The sequence below is a fragment of the Zootoca vivipara genome, chromosome 7 (genome assembly GCF_965207765.1).
Source record: "Zootoca vivipara chromosome 7, rZooViv2.hap1.1, whole genome shotgun sequence".
Taxonomy (NCBI): Eukaryota; Metazoa; Chordata; class Lepidosauria; order Squamata; family Lacertidae; genus Zootoca; species Zootoca vivipara.
Genome location: NC_142590.1, coordinates 93,508,556 through 93,527,517, shown reverse-complemented (window position 1 = coordinate 93,527,517; position 18,962 = coordinate 93,508,556). Strand labels below are relative to the sequence as shown.

General features: G+C 48.8%; 1 protein-coding gene across 4 annotated transcripts; it reads left to right on the top strand.

Annotated features, from left to right (window-relative positions):
* Window positions 1–3,657: 3,657 nt before the first annotated feature.
* Window positions 3,658–16,835, top strand: CDK5RAP1 (CDK5RAP1 mitochondrial tRNA methylthiotransferase). 4 transcript variants are annotated; one of them, XM_060277408.2, is made up of 14 exons: window positions 3,658–3,763; window positions 5,784–6,115; window positions 6,965–7,068; window positions 7,307–7,341; window positions 8,350–8,450; window positions 8,774–8,984; window positions 9,665–9,785; window positions 10,111–10,341; window positions 10,438–10,535; window positions 11,380–11,435; window positions 12,507–12,637; window positions 13,383–13,532; window positions 15,126–15,266; window positions 16,452–16,835. In XM_060277408.2, exons 2-14 carry the CDS (start codon window positions 5,800–5,802, stop codon window positions 16,539–16,541), a joined length of 1,785 nt encoding a protein of 594 aa, XP_060133391.2. In that variant the 5' UTR covers window positions 3,658–3,763; window positions 5,784–5,799; the 3' UTR covers window positions 16,542–16,835. The 4 variants fall into 4 exon arrangements, with proteins under 4 accessions (XP_060133391.2, XP_088530940.1, XP_060133390.2 ...); XM_088674814.1 differs by having other exon boundaries at window positions 12,504–12,637; XM_060277407.2 differs by having other exon boundaries at window positions 5,722–6,115.
* The last annotated feature ends 2,127 nt before the right edge of the window (window positions 16,836–18,962 follow it).

Here is an 18,962-nt window from a genome sequence, read left to right as displayed (position 1 = left end):
CCGCGATCGGCAGGGGCAAGGGGGCGCCAGGATCAGCCCGAAATCGGGCTGTTCCGATCCCCTCCTCCCCCTCCGCGATCGCCGGGGCGGGTGGAGGGAAAGCCAGCCAAACGCAAACCATTTGGCTGGCTTTCCCTCCACCCTCCCCACAGCCAGCCGGCTAGAAGGGACGGCTCCCTTCTCCCTGGCTGGCTGTGGGGCGGGCAGAGGGAAAGCCAGCCAAACGCTTTGTGCGGCTCTGGGGCTTTCCCTCCACCCGCCCCACAGCCAGCCAGGGAGAAGGGAGACGGCACTGGGCAGCGGGGCAGGCTGGCCAGCGGCCCTGCTTCTAGGGGGGGCAACTGCCCCTCCTGCCCCCCTGCCTACGCCCATGAGCAAGTGGCCTCTTTCTCCCAAGAAACAGAGGCTGCTTGCCACACCTTGCCGGAGAAGGCGAATGGAGCCTTGCAAAGTGAACCTGTCAGACTCCGTCACAGGGTTGGCTCCCTCCGCCTTGGGGAGTGGAGGGCTAGTTCAGCTGGGGGACGGGGGCATTCGTGCCCCCCAGCTGAGCAGTGGGCTGGGGCCAGCTGCATTGGCCCCGACCTGCAAGGCACTGAGGTGAAAGCGCCTCAGCTCCTGCCTGGTGAGAACTGAAGCAGTTTCACCCAGGCCCTCACAGGCTGGGGCAATGAAAGCCCTTTCAACACTGTGATATATCGCCATATCACAATGTTTGACTGGTGATATTGAAAACCTAATATTGCCCAGCCCTATTAGGGGCCCCGCGACAATGGATCAAAATAACATTGATTTGATCTTGAAAGAAAATGACAATCAGGCTTTCTTAGTTCAAGGCACTGTTCAGAATTTACACTTTCCTGAATTTTGCAATGCCTTCTACTACCAATGTTTACAAGAATGCATATATTAGGTGAAAGGGTGCATTAAAATGAATATATTAGAGAAAACAATATATGAAATACACTTTTGGATGTTTGTTTTAGAAGGCTTTAAAAATGCCAATGTTTTTACCACCCTGCACTCCTTCAGGAAGGGTGGGATAAATATTCAGTAAATAATAATAGTAATAATTACATGGGGCAATTCTTGCAAACATGTGGACGTTAGTCAAAGCTGCATACAAAAAAAAATGTGTATATCAGGAGAAATTAACTTAAAATGCTGGTGAATTTTCCAGAGGGCTTTTGGGAAAAAAATAGCAATTGCAAATTTATTCCAGAAATGTGGAGAACTGAATTTATGGTTGGAAAAATAAGAAGAGGAGGGAGAACCAAAACGGGCGAACTCTTCTACCCCTGACTGAAGTTACAAGAAATGAGATTCCGATTATACCTTAGGGAGAACTTTCTTAGGATAAGTGCCATTCAGCCGTGGAACAGACTCCCTCGGAAGATTGTGGACTCTCCTTCCTTGGAGATGTTTAAACAGAGCTTAGCTGGCCATCTGTCAGGGCCATCAGCATGGCTCCTGCATTGCAGGGGGTTGGACTAGATGACCCCTGGGGATCCCTTCTAGCTCTAAAATTCTATGATCTCCCTGACTGTCCAACAAGCCCCACAGGGAGCGGAAGGCATGTTTATCCTTTTATTCCCTTGGCTGCCTTAGCCAACAATTGCAGGTGGCAACCACAGCGCCCTTATGAAGTGTGGCCAAATTGACGTTGCCCGACGGCACTCAGAGAGATGTTTCACGCACAACAAGGGGTTGTTTCAAATCAATGGCAAGCGCCCGTCCTTTGCTGAAGCCCCCATGCATCAGGATGTGGCTCTTATCTATATTTATTCTGCTTCAGAAATATCCTTCCCAGAAAAGGAGCCATAAACAGCTGACACTTCTTGGGGAATAATGGGGCCATCTGCGATGATGGAGAGCAATCTCTTCCCAGCGGGTCTGATGCCATCGGCCCCCTCTCAAAAACAGACTGCCTGCAGACGAGGCAGAAAGCTCAGCGCAAACGGAGAATGCTCTTTGTGCAAAAGCCTGAAGTGCAGAATGCTTGGCATCACTGCGATGGGATGGGTGACCTTGAGTGCACAGTCACACAGTGCTGGTGTGTGGCTGGTTTATGGGCCACCAACATCGCAACAGGGGTGTTGGGGCATTTGGGGAAAGGGTGGTCCCTCTGCTGGGGACATGTCCTGCTCCTTCTGGGGTCGTTTGTCCTCCTTTGCACACACACACATCCCCAGGGCAGTCTCGAGCAGGTCGCATGCCCTGGCGCTGAGGGGCGGAGATCGCTCCGGTGCCCCCTCGCAGGGCGCAGCATGGCTTCCACGCGGCTTCGCCGTGCAGCGCCCTGCCTACCGGTCCGGCGCCCCGGCGCCCCACGCCACTGGGACTCTACCTAGAGCCGGCCCTGCACATCCCACACTCATCTCGCACTTGAAGCTCCTACAAGCTGTCGGCATGCAACAGCGGCCACATCCCAGAAACAGATTCGACTGGCCAGCTAAACCAGGTTAGGGTCGCCAATAGGTCTCAAGCCCTTGGACCATCTCAAACCATCAGACCCAGCCAGCACGATAAATGATCCAGGATGATGGGAGTTGTAGTCCAACAACATCTGGAGATATACCGGTTCCTCACCCCACCCCACCCCCCGATCTAAAGCAACTGCATTTACGACCAACCTTTTCAGTGAGGGAGGGATACTCAACAAGTTGTTTTTCTGATCCGCACGCTGAAGAATTCTGTGTAATCTGGAAGACTGCATCATCGTTCATGATCACACTGACAGCACAATTCTAACCACGTCTACTCCCAAGTAAGTTTTTATTCAGTCGGGCTTACTCTCTGGTAAGCAGGGTTAGGGCTGCAGCCTAAGACAGAGAATCATAGAATCAGTAGAGTTGGAAGGGATCTCAAGGGTCATCTAGTCAAACCCCCTTGGAGGCTTCTAAGCAGAAGCAGAGATTGGATGGACATCTGACATGGATGCTTGAGCTGAGATTCCTGCATTGCAGGGGTTGGGCTAGATGACCCTGGGGGGGGTCCCTTCCAACTGTACAATTCTGATTCTATATAATATAGACAACGCAACAGGTTTGGGGGAATGGGCTGCTTTTAATGAAAAGGCTGGTGCCCTGCTATTTTTATTGTCATTATTTGTATGGTTTGAATAGCATATTTTATTTTAACAGACTATTCTATTAAATAGTGTTATGGTAAAAATGCCCCTAAAATGCGCAAACAGAATATTAAAATTTAAAAGAATTTTCTATTAAAATCATGCAAATAATATAAGCACATACAAATATCTCTATCTCTGTCTATACCCATCAATGTCTGATTGCTTTTCAATGGCTTTTTCTCTATGTTTTTATTTTTAATCTGTAAACTACCTTGAGTCCCTGGCGGGGAGGGGGGGAGGACAAATAAAATATTTTTTGCTGATTTGGACGCTTCACCCGACGAACTTCTGCCTTCCCGCCTAGCAGCCCAAACAGAAAGCGCCGCCGGCTCCCCAAGGAAGCCGCCCTTGGCCTCCGACGGGGCCGAGGCGCCGCCCGAGCAGAGCCGCCCACGGTCGCCTTGGCAGGGCTGGCCGGAGGAGAGGCGCGCCGGGGGAACATTTCCAGGGCGGAACGGAGCAGCGCCGGGAAGCCGTTTCCACGCCGAGGGGAAGGATTTCGCGGCGCGCCGGCGTCCCCTGGAGGCGCCCACGTGGGTGAGCAGGGAGGGCGAGGAAGGAGGAGGCAGCGCTGGACCGGGGGGTGTGTGTGTGGAGAGACAGGTGGAGCCTCTTCCCTGCCTCTGCCAGGTAAGCGCAGATGCCCCCTTGGGAGAGGACGTTGGGGGGCGGAGAGGGGCAAGGGGGGCATTGGGGTGAGGCTGCTTATTTCCCAGGGGGAGGCGGACCCTTTGCAAGCACAGCGTCATCCCACAGCAACCAAGGCTCCAGTCCGCTCCTGCTGTTTTTTGGCCCACTTCTTTTTAAATAATAATAATAATAATGATAACAACAACAACAACAACATATTATTATTATTTCTTCCCCGCCCATCTGGCTGGGTTTCCCAAGCCACTTTAATCTTTTCTAACTAAAGATTACAAATACATTAAAACATCATAAAAAAATTCCTTCAGTAGCACCTTAAAGACCAACTAAGTTTTAATTTTGGTATGAGCTTTCGTGTGCATGCACACTTCTTCAGGTACACTGAAACAGAAGGATTTCACTGTATCTGAAGAAGTGTGCATGCACATGAAAGCTCATACCAAAATTAAAACTTAGTTGGTCTTTAAGGTGCTACTGAAGGAATTTTTTATTTTGTTCCAACTCAGACCAACACGGCTACCTACCTGTAATTAAAACATCAGTCATTAAAAACTTCCCTGAATAGAGCTGCCTCTAATTTCTATTTAGTTTTCAATTTTACAATTCCAAATAAACATTTTACAAACTTTAAAATATCCAATGACTTCCCTTTCTTTTCTCTTTCCACTGTTCATTTTACATACCATACATCCCTGGATATTTTGCTAATGGGACCCCTAACCATTAGGTCCAGTCGCAGACGACTCTGGGGTTGCGGTGCTCATCTCGCTCTATAGGCCGAGAGAGCTGACGTTTGTCCGCAGACAGTTTTTCCAGGTCATGTGGCCAGCACGACAAAGCCACTTTTGGCGAACCAGAGCAATGCGCAGAAACACCGTTTACCTTCCTGCCAGAGTGGTACCTATTTATCTACTTGCACTTTGACATGCTTTCGAACTGCTAGGTTGGCAGGAGCTGGGATCGAGCAACGGGAGCTCACCCCACCACGGGGATTCGAACCGCCGACCTTCCGATCGGCAAGCCGTAGACCACAGCAGCACTCGCATCCCCTGCATATTTTACTCTGTTGAATTTATCTTAATGCTGCCAACGTTTTCAGCTGTATACAGTAATCTTCCACATCTATATACTGTATATATAAAATAGATGTAGAGGGTCCAAGTTTGTTAATATGCGGCATTCTCCCTAACCGCTTGCCTGATTGCATTCAAATTTGGCCACAACGTCACATGGGTATAGGTGAGTGTTTCCATCCACATAGATTGGCCACATGCCACACCTGAGCCACGAAAACCAGGTAAAACCCACTGGTTTGGAACCCTGAACTCAGAGGTCTGGGGAACCTGGGAAATAGAAGGCAGAAGATGTTGCAACACAGTGCCCTCTAGCAGTGGCTACGCTGGTACTACAGCTAGAAAACCTTGGCCCTCTATCAGAGGCTACACTGGTTCTGCAGCTACTAGGCTGAATGGAGGCTTGCCTTTACAGACTAGGCCGAATGGAGGTGGGGACTCGCCCAGGTGTGGGTTGGGGGCAGGAGGGGACGGGATAGGCCATGGATCGTGACAGGGTGGGGGGAATCACAGGGATGACCCACAGCAATGCGTGCCCTGGCCAGCTAGGATTCAATCAATGCTTTCCACTCTTCTTTAAATGTATGCTCCAGTCTGCTACTGTTGTTTTTTGTCCCACTTCTGTTGAGCTGTAGCTTGAGGCTGCCCCTCCAGAGGGCAATAATCTGGTAACATCAGGGAAGCATCTCAGAACAAAGCAGAATGATATGTATTAACCATTAACACACCATTGTTTTTCCAGTCAGTCTGGAGGGGTGCTGCAGAGAAGGCTTTGTCAAACTTTGGAGAACCACGACTTCTCCATTCATGTAGAAATGCCCTGTTGTTGCATGTGATGTTTTACATTTACACCTGTGCTCTTTCCAGTGTTTCATTTGATGCTGCTTTGGAAAAGGTTGCTGCAATCACTCATCTGTCGGTTGTCTCAGGGCGCAGGAGGTGAAGATGCAGTCCATACGCAGCTGCATCGTGGGAGGTCTGAGGGTGTGCCGTCGGCGGCCTCCGTGCTGGACCCTGCAACCGGCTGGACCCTGTGCTTGGGCTTCCACCAGGGGCTCAGATCTTGGGGTGCACAGCAGAGAAGCAAAGTGCAAGGGAGGCCTGGAAGATTTCCATGCTAAGTTGGCGGCAGGACCCTCATTGCAGCATTTCCTACAAGACGCTAGACCTGTGCAGGAAACTCAGCGTTTGCCAGCTGAAGCAGCGGAGGATTCAGAACCCTATCTTGGCTCCAGAACCCTGGCAGATGCCCCAAGAAAAGGTCTGTGTTGCTGCCTTGCTTTGTCCTGCCACACAGCACCACACACCTGCCGGAGCTGAGGATTCCTCCGGAGAGTGGAATTGCAGGTCCTCAATTCTGGTCTTGCAACCTGTGTGGAAAAGAGGGAGATTGGAGTGGGTTGCCGGTGGGGGATGGCGGGTTGAGTCCTGAAGCCTTGCCAATGTCATGCTCCCTTTGATTCCCAAACTCAGCCGGATTGTGTCGAGGGAATTGCATTCACACCGGCAGACATCACAAACAAGTTTACAAGATTATAATTTAGGCCTAAACACTTTGGAAAGAAATGCCTGAACCACAGTTCTCTCTCTGTAGATACAGCCTCTTGTGTGTGCTTTGCAACTTTAAATATCTTTATTGCATAAACAAACACCTTCCTCACATTATTTTTGCTAGGATAATCAGATATCTGCTTGGAGAAGACAAGCTAATCAATTATAGCAGCAGATTATATTCCTTCATCAGACACCAGCATACAGCACAATAAGCATGGTTTTCTATTCTCTGGTTAGAAATTAGTTGGGGATGAAGACTGTGGATAAGTCTTATTTCAGTTCCCAGCTGCAAAACAGGAAGAACCACCCACCCATATCATGGGGTCATCGTAAAGATGACATTTAAGTGTCTTTGCCATGTTTCATAAATTGATGGTTCAGTTTATGACTGTTTTCATAGAATTGTAGAGTTGGACGGGACCAATGGGTTGCCCAGTCCATCCCCCTGCAGTGCAAGAATCGGTGATGGGAATGGGAGACAGAGCTGTTTGATTCCCCTCCCAAGAAACCCACCCTTTTCTCCTCCTCCTCTTCTTCTCCTCCATACCTCTTGCAGTGTACCTGGAGACTTATGGCTGTCAGATGAATGTCAACGATACGGAGATCGCTTGGTCCATCCTCCAGAAAAGTGGCTACCTGAGGACCAGCAGTCTGGAGGAGGTAATGCTTGGCCTCTGCAGTTGCTTGTGGCATATGTTGCCCTGACCAATGGCTCTCTTCCACCTTGAGGGCTAGAAAGTTTGCTTTTTCTTTTGGAAACAGAATGATCTGAGTCAGAGGGTTCTAGTCTGGCACTGGAGTTCTGTCCCACTTAGACGGAGCATTTTGTTTCCCATCCAGTTTTAGAAATATTTTTTCTCCCTTCCATTTATCCCCTTCTCCTTCTCTCTTCCATTAGGCAGATGTGATTCTCCTTGTCACGTGTTCAATCAGGTACGAAAGTGTATTCCCTGGTTTCCAAAAGGGGTGCAACAGAGGTAACCCTGGCTTATTGTAAAATAAAAAAAATCCTTCAGTAGCACCTTAAAGACCAACTAAGTTTTTATTTTGGTATGAGCTTTCATGTGCATGCACACTTCATCAGATACTCTTTTTTTTCTTTTTAAAAATAATTTTTATTTTATATAAACAAAACAAAACAAAACATACAACACATATCCATCCACCTTCCCTCCCCCCGCAAGTCCACTTCTGCCACCAGTAGATCCTGCAAGTGTTGAGACCGAAGGTAGTCCATTTTACAGCTGAGTTTATCCTCCCCACCTCCTCCATCCCCCCCCCCGCCACCAAGAGGCACAGAGATAGAAGGAGTATTGGGGTTTGGGTTCCCCCCTGCTGTTCCTCCAACATAAACAACAAAAAAGAAAAAGAAAGCTCACCATTTCTAAGTTACTTAACATTGTAATTGCGACTTCCTCAGATCTCCTCTTCCTGGTTTCCATGGGTTTCTTAATATGTTTAAAGCGAGGGGGAGGGAGGAGAGTGTGCTTAAAAGAACAAAGTTAAGAGTTTGGTTAGATAAATGATTGTATGTAATAATTGATTTTCCTTGAGGGAGGGGGAGGAATGGCTGGGGAAAGAAATTTTAGATTTGTATATTAGTTTTGCAATGTTTATTGAGATGGTTGGGCAGGTAGCTACCTACCTTCCTCCCTATTGCCCTGAAGCCCCTGGTGGCAGGGGGGGCTCTGGGGGCGGGGGGGAGGCGGTGGAAGGAAACCCAATCATAAAAATGGATCTTCTTTAGAAGGTCGCACCCCATGGGCTTCCCTTGTGGCAGGAGGGGGCCAGTGGGGGGGGCGTCACGAAGAAGGAGGGAGACAATGTTTATATTTAATGAAAATATTTGGATCTAAGAATAAGAAACTTCGTCAGATAGCGTCATTCGGAGAAAGGGTTTCCTAGCCCTGGCAGAAAAGCTGATCCTTTGCTGCTCCTCAGGGAGAAGGCTGAGCAGACCATCTGGAACCGCTTACGATACCTCACGGCTCTGAAGTCCAAGCGGCCCCGATTGCAAGCGCCCTTACGGATCGGGATATTAGGTAATGCGGAACGCCATAGCTAATACTGCTGGTCCGGGGGGGGGGGGTTGGGGGGGGTTGGCATTGGGTAGAGCATTGGAAGGGGGAGAGGCTTTATTGTTTTGTTCTTGCTCTTGTTTTTATTATGCACTTTGTGGTTTTTATCTTGCATTTTTATGCTGTGAGCCTCCCTGGGATCTACAGATGAAGGGCGGTATACAAATTGAACAAATTAGGGCGGTATACAAATTAGAAGACAGTGAAATTAATGGTAAAAACAGTCAAAACAACTCCTTAATGTGCAAAGTGTATATCCAGCAGTAAACAGTTCTCCCCGTCTGCAGGTTGCATGGCCGAGAGGCTGAAGGAGAAGATCCTGGAGCGGGAGAAGTTAGTCGACCTCGTGGCGGGTCCAGATGCTTACCGTGACCTTCCCAGGCTCCTGGCAGTGGCCGAAACGGGCCAGCAAGCCGCCAACGTCCTGCTCTCCCTGGATGAAACTTACGCAGACATCCTGCCTGTCCACACCAGCGCCAGCCCCACGTCGGCCTTCGTGTAAGTGCCAGGTGGGCTGCTTGGTCCTCCGGTCAGGCTCTGCGGGGTTGCGAGTTCAAGTGCACTTGCACATGGGCCGTGAATCTGTTCAAAGTGACCAGAGCACTTTGAGGTCCCAAGTCTCTCATCTTCATGATGCATGCACCTGCTGCCTCCCTCTGAGTTGCAGAGCCTGGTTTTTTCCATGAGCCAAGCTCCATGGGCTGCAGGCAGTTGGATCTGAAATAGCCTCATTTTAAAAATCAAGATGCTAGCCCTCATGTTTGAATATACAATTTGAAGAAATTGCAGTTGGCATTTCCTCAAGGCTTTGCTGGGGAAGCCAGCAAAGCAAGCAGAAATGCTCCCTCCTCCTGTAACTGCGATTCAGAAGCATTGCTGCCTCCAACTGTTGAAGCAGAGCATAGCCATCTTGGCTAATAGCCATTGATACCCTCTCCAATCCTCTTTTAAAGGCATTCACGTTGCTGGTCGTCACTGCCTCTTGTGGGAGGGAGTTCCACAGCTTAACTTTGTGCTGTGTGAACAAGGACTTCCTTTTGCCTGTCCTGAATCTTCTAAGAAATTGGTCCGGCGGACTTGGCGTATATCTCAGTCCTGGGAGGGGAAACAAAGACCGTGACAGACTCCCCTCCCACCACCCCATGGGGACTTCTCCCCCCCCCCTCTCTCTCTCACAGGTCCATCATGCGCGGCTGCGACAACATGTGCACCTACTGCATCGTCCCCTTCACCCGCGGGCGTGAGAGGAGCCGGCCAGTGGCCTCCATCCTGCAGGAGGTGCAAGCACTCTCGGACCAGGTGACCAGCCCCACTGCGAAACTCGCCTGCTGCATTGTGGGCAGGGAGGTGGGAGGAGCCCTGGAAGCCACAAATGGGGATCTCCAGGCCCAGGGGGTGGGTGTGCTCCCCCCAGGCCTCTCTGCCTGGCTTCAGCCTCATTCCTCACCCTCCACTCCTGAGTCTTTTTGCCTCGGCTGGAATGCAGCTGTGACCTCCGGCGATGCTTATCGCTTGCCTGGATGGAGTGCAAAATGCCTCCGGTTCCTGGCTTCTCTCGCCACCCTCTCCCTCTGTGCGTCCTTCCCCACATTGCCAATCATGACCCGGCCGCCTCCCTCTGCAGGGGGTGAAGGAGGTGACCCTGTTGGGCCAGAACGTCAACAGCTACCGGGACACCTCCGAGGCCCAGTTCCTCTCAGCGACCCCAACTCAGCTGAGTCGCGGCTTCAACTCTGTCTACAAGCCCAAGCAGGGCGGGTTGCGCTTTGCGGACCTCCTGGACCGGGTGTCTGCCATCGATCCCGAAATGAGGATCCGTTTCACTTCCCCGCACCCCAAGGACTTCCCGGACGAGGTGGGTTTGGCTCCCCTTCCTCTGCTGGCCTACTGGCCAAGGGCAAGTGGTTGCCCACAGCCAGGGGTCCATTGATGGCCGCTCTGTTCTCGGCAGGTCTTCCAGCTCATGAAGGAGAGGCACAACATCTGCAAACATCTGCACCTCCCGGTCCAGAGCGGAAGCACCCGTGTCCTGGAGGCGATGAGGAGAGGGTGAGTCTTGCACATGTTAGACACCCCTACTATATTATTAGACTGTCATTAAAAATAGGTATATATCAGGGGTGGCCAACTCCCAAGAGACTGCGATCTACTCACAGAGTTAAAAACTGGCAGTGATCTACCCCCTTTTTGGGGGTTCAGGTCAAAGTTGTTGAGATTTTTTTGAGGAAGGCCCATTTTTGGGGGGTTCGGGTCAAAGTTGTTGAGCTTTTTTAAGGGGAGCCACAGTTGTTCAGCTTCTTTGGGAGAGCCAGTGATCTCCTGCTTGCTGGTTTCCCATTGAGGCATCTGGTCAGTCACTGTGAGAACAGGATGCTGGGCTAGGTGGGCCATTGGCCTCATCCAGAAGCCAAGCTCTTTTGATGTTCTGATGTTTTTAAATAAGAAGTTTCAGGGTCGTAAGAAACAGACATTCCGTGCCCTAATGTTGCTTCATGTTTTCTTGGTTTTCTAAGTAATGGATATGGGAAATATCACCATCATTTTATTTGTATTCCGCCTTCCCACAGGTAAAACAATGCTCAAGGTGGCTTACAATATGAAAAGATTTAAACAGTTACAAACATAGCAAAGTAGTCATAAAAGTAGATAAAAAAACTACATAATCAAACTGAAAAATTCCAAATAAAAATAAAGATACAGAAAATTAATATCAATGACAGCAAACACTCCCAACAAAACTTTTCCCCAAATATCCCAGTCCTTGCTGGGCAGCAGCAGCAGCAGTTCTTATGAAGCCTGCCAGGCCCCACCATGTACTGTATCTGTCTGCCACAGGGTGCCTGAGGCTGCATCAGTGCCTCCTAACTTTGCCCTCTCTGCTTCACCCACCCAGATATACCCGGGAAGCTTACTTGGCGCTCGTACACCTCATCCGAGACTCTTTGCCAGGTGGGTTCCTCCTGTAGCCGTTGTTGCTGCTGCTTACTCTCCCAACTTCCCTACTGGTTTGAGTTACATCTTTATGGACTTTCAGCTTAACCTGTGAGCATGTGGGAAAGTGAAGGGCTGGGGCTGCCTTGCCCAAGGTGTCTTTCTCTGTGTTGGTGTGATGGGGAAATAGTTCTGCTTCCAGAGACTAAAGATTTGTGGGCAAGGGAGCGCCAGGAGAGGGGGGGGATTGGGGAGCTGAAGAAGCAGGGGGGGTTCAAGGCCAGGTGGCCAGAATGATATTAAAGACAAGGTTGCTCATAATGTAGGGTGGTGTCTGGTGGTGTCACAGATTTCATAGAATTGTAGAACTGGAAGGGACACCAAGAGGAAGGGGGCAGCTGAGATTCTCAGGCTGTCAGATGGAAGCATAGAGCTGGCTGGGAACTGATCCGCTGCTCTCGAGAAACACTTACAGTTTTCCTTGGAGCAAGGGGCTGGGCGAGAGGCTGCCCTCTTCTTGCTGAGGATTTCCCCAAAATGAGTGTTTTGATGGGCACCTCATTCCAGAGCTGAGCAAAGTTAGGAATTCCTTCCTGAGGTTTAATGGTCATAAGTGGGTTGTTGTTTTTATTTTGGTTATATGTTTTTTGGGTTTTATATTTTGATTTTGTTCGACGAACCACCCTGAGACCTCCAGGTATAGGGCGGTACAGTGGTACATTGGTTTAAGAACAGTCCTGTTTACGAACGATTTGGTTTACGAACTCCACAAAACTGGAAGTAGTGTCCCGGTTTGTGGAATTTACCTTGGTCTAAGAACAGAACCCGAACGGTGGAAGGGCACCGGCAGTGGGAGGCCTCATTAGGGAAAGCGCGCCTCAGTTTAAGAACGGTTTCGGTTTAAGAACGGACTTCCAGAATGGATTAAGTTCGTAAACTGAGGCACCACTGTATATAAATTCAATAAATAATAAGTGTGTGCTGAGACAGAAAGAACCTCATTGTTCTTCGCTGGTTTCCACCTGCTGCACCATCCCATTCTCTCTGGATTCCTGCTGTGTGTCTCACTTTGTCCCCTTCATGTAGCAGGTGTGACTCTCAGCAGCGACATCATTGCTGGCTTCTGCGGGGAGACGGAAGACGACCACAGGCAGACACTGTCCCTCCTTCGTGAGGTCCGCTACAACACGGCCTTCATCTTTGCTTACAGCATGAGGGAGGTGAGAACGGTAGCCCCTTACTGAACTGACAAAGCAAGCACATTCTGCCTCCATGTCTCAGGGAGGGGGGGATCCTGGAAGGGACCCCCAAGGGCCATTTAGTCCAACCCCCTGCAGTGCAGGAAGCTCTGGAAGTTGGCCAGCCAACCTCTGCTTAACAACCTCCAAGGGAATCCCTTCCACTGTCGAATGGCTCTTGCCGTCAGAAAGTTCTTCCTGATGTTGAGTTGGAATCTCCTTTCATGTCATTTGAAGCCATTGGTTCCAATGACATGAAAGGGTTCCGCACTCCACAGCAGGAGAAAGCAACTTGTTCCCTCTTCCATGTGACAGTCCTTCAGATGGCTGTCATATCACCTCTCAGTCCTCTTTCCTCCAGGCTAAAGATAACCAGCTCCTTCAGCCGTTGCTCATAAGGCGTGGTTTCCAGACCCTTGATCATTTCGTTCCCCCTCCTCTGCACACCTTCCAGCTTGTCCATGTCCTCCTTGAATTGTGGCGCCCAGAACTGGACATGGGACTCCAGGTGGGGTCTGACCAAGGCTGAAGCCCATGACTTCCCTTGATCTGGACACAACTTCTATTGGCCCCTTCCAACTCTACAATTCTAGTGATTCCCATTGCAGAGTTTGAAGAGCCACAGAATTTTGAACGCGGGGTGTGCACGGCTGCAGAATGCGGGTGACCCCCTTTTAACAAGGCACAGGGCTTCTGCCTCCGAGTCACTGGCACTTTGTTTCTCCAGAAAACCCGGGCGTTTCACCGTCTGCAGGACGACGTGCCCCCTGAAGTGAAGCAGAGGCGGCTGAAGGAGCTCATGACCGTCTTTCGCGAGGAGGCGTCCAGGGCAAACGCAGCCGCCGTGGGACGAGTGCAAGTGGTCTTGGTAGAGAGTGTGAGTGCCACTTCGATAAATGCCACAGGAGTCAAGAGGGCGGAGGCAGAGAGCGGTCTTAGGCCTCCCATGTCTGCCTCTTCTGCACGTGTGTGTGTGTCAGGGGGTCTGCTTTGAGCATCAAAAGAGGGGAGCAGAGAGGAGAGGAGCTGACCTTGCTGGGCATTCTGTACTAGCTACAGTACATAGCTGCCAAGTTTTCACTTTTCTCGCGAGGAAGCCTATTCAGCATAAGGGGAAATCCCTTTAAAAAAGGGATAACTTGGCAGCTATGTACTACAGTATCCGGGACTGTCTTCAAGGGCAGCCCTTTGCAGAATGCATTACAGTAATCAAGCTGGGAACATGAGAACCTGGGAAGACCCCGCTGGATCAGGCCAGTGGCCCATCTAGTCAAGCATGCTCTTCTCACAGCGGCTGATCAGATGCCCCCATGGGAAATCCGCAGGCAGGATTCAAGCACTCTCCCCTCCAGTTGCGGAGACAGAGGCGGAGCCAACCCCTCTTGGTTAGTGGGCTTTGATAGTTTTCCCTATGAATTTGTCCTTTCTTCTTTTAAGGTGGCCCACTGCCTCCTGCGATAGGGAGTTCCATGGTTTAACTCTGTGCTGCGTGAAGGACTTTATTTTATCTGCCCTGAATCTCCCAACGTTCAGCTTAATTGGATGTCCAAGAGTTCCAGTGTTAGGAGAGAGGAAGAAAAACTTCCCCCACTTTCTCCATTCCGTGCATGATTTTATAAACTTCTGCATGTCACCTCTTCCTTGAGTCTCTTTTCTAAACGAAAAAGCCCCCAAAGCTGCATCATTCCTTCATTTGGGGGGGGGGGGTCGTTCATCTCCCTGATCATTTTAGTGGCCTTGTCCGGAACTTTGAAATTTGTAAGGCTGTTGCCCAAGCTTTTTTCCTCCAGGCTTAGGAGTGCCTGTCAAATCCTGAATAATTTGGATTGCTCGTATTCAGCAGTTTGGCAAACTGCCCTTCTTGGAAAGATATCTCATAAACTAAAAGTATCTGAATGGCAGAACTCAAATGCTCTTTTTGATTGATATATGGCACAATTTTATTCCATATACAAACATTGAGGCCAAAGGTCACTCATTGACGGCTCGTTTAAGACTCTATAGAAGCTTTATTCTCAATCATGATGGAATTCACAGGTGGAGAACACTTATTTTTACAAAGCTTTATTATTTGTCAAGGGAATCTTTATAAACAAGATTTAAGGGGCTGGTATTTTGTGAGCATTCACTCATCCCTGCAGGGCCTACACCAGGCATCCCCAAACTGCGGCCCTCCAGATGTTTTGGCCTACAACTCCCATGATCCCTAGCTAACAGGAACAGTGGTCGGGGAAGATGGGAATTGTAGTCCAAAACATCTGGAGGGCTGAAGTTTGGGGATGCCTGATTTATCCAATTGGAACTGTGCTGTATCTTTGTACTTTTTTACTCCTAGGCTGTGATGCTTCATGCTTTACATTTTCAATCTTTTGCCCCTCTTTGTTATGTTTGCATTATTTTGTTGTTGCTGCTGTTGTTAATTAACCAACAAAATAAATAAATCTAACAGCCACCCTCCTTGCTTCCCCAGACGAGTAAACGCTCAGCCTTGGACCTGTGTGGCAGGAACGATGGCAACATCAAAGTGATCTTCCCAGACGTGGAGGTGGACGATGGCACCGGCTTGGGATCCCAAGTCCGAGTCCAGCCGGGCGATTATGTCCTGGTGAAGGTGATTGACCCGTCCCTTGCTTTTTCCTAGGGTGGAAACAAATGGCCTAAGGAGAGAGTAGCAGCTGAAGGCGCACCAAGGCCAAATGAGTGCCGCATCCTGTCCTCTGCAAGTGACCAGCCAGATGCCCTAATGGGGGGAGGGCAGCAGCCCCTCTCCTCACTTGGGGTCCCAGAAACTGGTATTTCAGGGCATGCTGTGTCCGACAGTACAAGGAGAACATAGCCATCAGGGCGAGTGGCCACCTATAGCCATTTCCCCCTCCATGAATTGTCTAATCCTCTTTAAGAGTGGCTGGGGAAAAACAGCCAGATGGGCGGGGTATAATAATAATAATAATAATAATAATAATAATTATTATTATTAAAGCTATTCAGGTAGGTGGCTGTGGGGTTCCATAGCTTAACTATACATTAGAAAAATCCTACTGTCTGAGGTCCAGCACTGAGGGCCTTCTGGTGGTTCCCTCGTTGCGAGAAGCCAAGTTGCAGGGAACCAGGTAGAGGGCCTTCTCGGTAGTGGCGCCCGCCCTGTGGAACGTCCTCCCATCAGATGTCAAAGAGAAAAACAGCTACCAGATTTTTAGAAGGCATCTGAAGGCATTTTAGAAGGCAGCCCTGTTTAGGGAGGCTTTTAATGTTTAATAGATTACTGTATTTTATTTTTCTGTTGAAAGCTGCCCAGAGTAGCTGGGGAAACCCAGCCAGATGGGCGGGGTATAAATATTATTATTATTATTATTATTATTATTATTATTATTATTATTATTATTTCACAAAATGTCTACACCGCATGATTGGATTATTATTATTTTTTTAAAAAAAGTCCTTCAAGCAGTATACAAAAAAGACAATTCTGAATGATAATTTTATTGTTTTAACAGCAATAATTTAAGACTTTTCGCAAAGGGGAAATAATGAGAGGCTAAAAAGGAATGAAATCTCGCACCCACTTTCTAAACGTCTGCATCGGCATGTCTAAACAAAGATGACTTATAGTGGGGGCCAGAGAGAGTAGAATGAAAGCGCCTTGTCTGGTATCAATAGGCAGGGAGTTCCAAAGTTCCACAGATCGAAGTGGCTGAGGGGTTGCATCTGGAGGTCAGGCGATCTTGCAGGTGAACTCACCGGTTCCTTGTTATGGGGGCATCTCCTAACATGCATTCACACCTTCCTTCCTTTCCAGATCTCCTCTTCCAGCTCCCAGACGCTGCGGGGCATCCCTCTCTGCCGAACCACACTGAAAGGATCCACAGGGTTTGGAGGAGCAGACTGAAGGGGTGGGTGGAAGGGAGGAGGCGTTTTTGGGACGGGTGCTGAGAGGGTTGCTCAGTTAAATTACCTGTCAGTCAGCCTTCCTCACCCATCTAAGGCCTTTGTCTTCCAAAGAGACTTGTCTGGCCGGGGGGGGGGGGATCAGCATCTTTGGGTGGACACGAGGAATATTGGCAGAAAATTATGTCACTAATGACTTGGACATGTCTGGTTTGGTCCAGCCATACAGTTTGGCCTGTAATTTTAAAAACCTATGTAAATGTATGTCTTCTTAGAATAAAAGCTGTTCACCTGAGTATTGAATGTTGGTTGCTTATTGCAGAACGAGGAATGTTTTATAATGTTAACTCAATAAAAAAATTCCTTCAGTAGCACCTTAAAGACCAACTAAGTTTTTATTTTGGTATGAGCTTTCGTGTGCATGCACACTTCATCAGATACACACGAAAGCTCATACCAAAATAAAAACTTAGTTGGTCTTTAAGGTGCTACTGAAGGAATTTTTTTATTTTGTTTCGACTCAGACCAACACTGCAATGTTAACTCACATTTTGATATATTTTCTATTGGGCTAATACAGGGGCTAATTTTGGGCTAATATTGGCCTCGTTCCAGTATACCTGAAGGAGCATCTCTACCCCCATCGTTCTGCCCCGACACTGAGGCCCAGTGCCGAGGGCCTTCTGGCGGTTCCCTCGTTGCCAGAAGCCAAGTTGCAGGGAACCAGGCAGAGGGCCTTCTCGGTAGTGGCGCCCGCCCGCCCTGTGGAACGCCCTCCCATCAGATGTCAAAGAGAAAAACAGCTACCAGATTTCTAGAAGGCAGCCCTGTTTAGGGAGGCTTTTAATGTTTAATAGATTACTGTATTTTATTTTTCTGTTGGAAGCTGCCCAGAGTAGCTGGGGAAACCCAGCCAGATGGGCGGGGTATAAATAATAAATTATTATTATTATTACAGGGGACACACACAGCCTGTCAGGTTAGAACTTGGGACGTGTGTCCTGTGCCACATTTTGACATTTGTGGTTGCAGCACCTAAGGGTAGATCTTACCCTCTTAAGCGAGCTCCACTGTTTTTTGATCAGAATAGAAATTTCTTTTATATATGCAATTATATATGCAGAGGGCCTTCTTGGTGGTGGCGCCCGCCCTATGGAACGCCCTCCCATCAGATGTCAAAGAAGAAAACAGCTACCAGATTTTTAGAAGACATCTGAAGGCAGCCCTGTTTAGGGAGGCTTTTAATGTTTAAAAGATTATTTTATTTCATTTTTCTGTTGGAAGCCGCCCAGCCAGATGGGCGGGGTATAAATAATATATTATTATTATTATTATTATTATTATTATTATTATTATTATTATTATATACACATTTTAATTGCATTGGGAAAGGAGATGTGGCATCTCTTTCCTCTGCCCATAGATAGATAGTACCGGTACCTCCAGGTGAGAAGGAGCCCTTGGCCAAGGGGGTCCCTCTGGCACAGGCAGCCCCACTGGGATTTGTAGGGAGTTCCTGAGAGGTGCCCCCCATTTCGGTGTCCCCATGTTGCAAGCCAAAAATGGTTTATCTTCTGAGTTTACGCCAATAAAACTCAGAGACAAGAGGAGTTAGGAGTCCATTGTTGTTTATTGCAAAGCAATGGGGTACAGTCGAATCTTTTCGCAAAACTGCAACCCCAACCAAGGGTCAGGGCGGTGGTATTTATAACATTTCAAACAAAGGATTTCAATTTTCACCAATGATGTACATCACCACCTCACTTCATGTTTAATACACATGTGCAATAAACATTGCTAACTAAGCTTTGATTTTCACCATTGTGTTAGTGTGCAAGTTGGGAACCTGTGTTACGCGTAGCCATTTGCACCATGCATTAACTTATGTTCTAGTTTATGAGCTGTATCTTTGTGATTTGCATATTATTAGCTGTCCTTCTGTTGCAGTGAGGGACAGCATCTTGCCAAATCAGCCGTTTCTCAAAGCAGCAGGTTACCATAACTTCTGTATTAGAAGCATATTCAAGGATTTATAGGGGTTCACATCATCACATTCATTAAGGCCCTTTGAGCCACTACCACACCCACAGCCAGCAGGTGGAAGGGCCCAGGTGGCCGTGAGATATTGGGCCATACTAACTGATGGGTGGCTTTTAAAGGAACAGGAAGCAAGCAACTTTCCTCAAAAAAACAGCATTTGTAGATGCATTCGGCAAAGGAAGGAGCAACCTAGCCAACAAAAGCGGCCAGCCTTTCCCTTCCTGCTGCTGCCAATGTCTGGGTGGCCCCTTCTGGGCTGCAGTGCCTGATGCCTTGAAGAAAGGGGCTCTCACTCACCTCTGAAGCTGGAAAGGCTTCTGCAAATCCTGCCTGTCCAGGAAGCCTTGCTTTCCTCCTCCCGCTGGCTGTGCAAGCCGGCTCT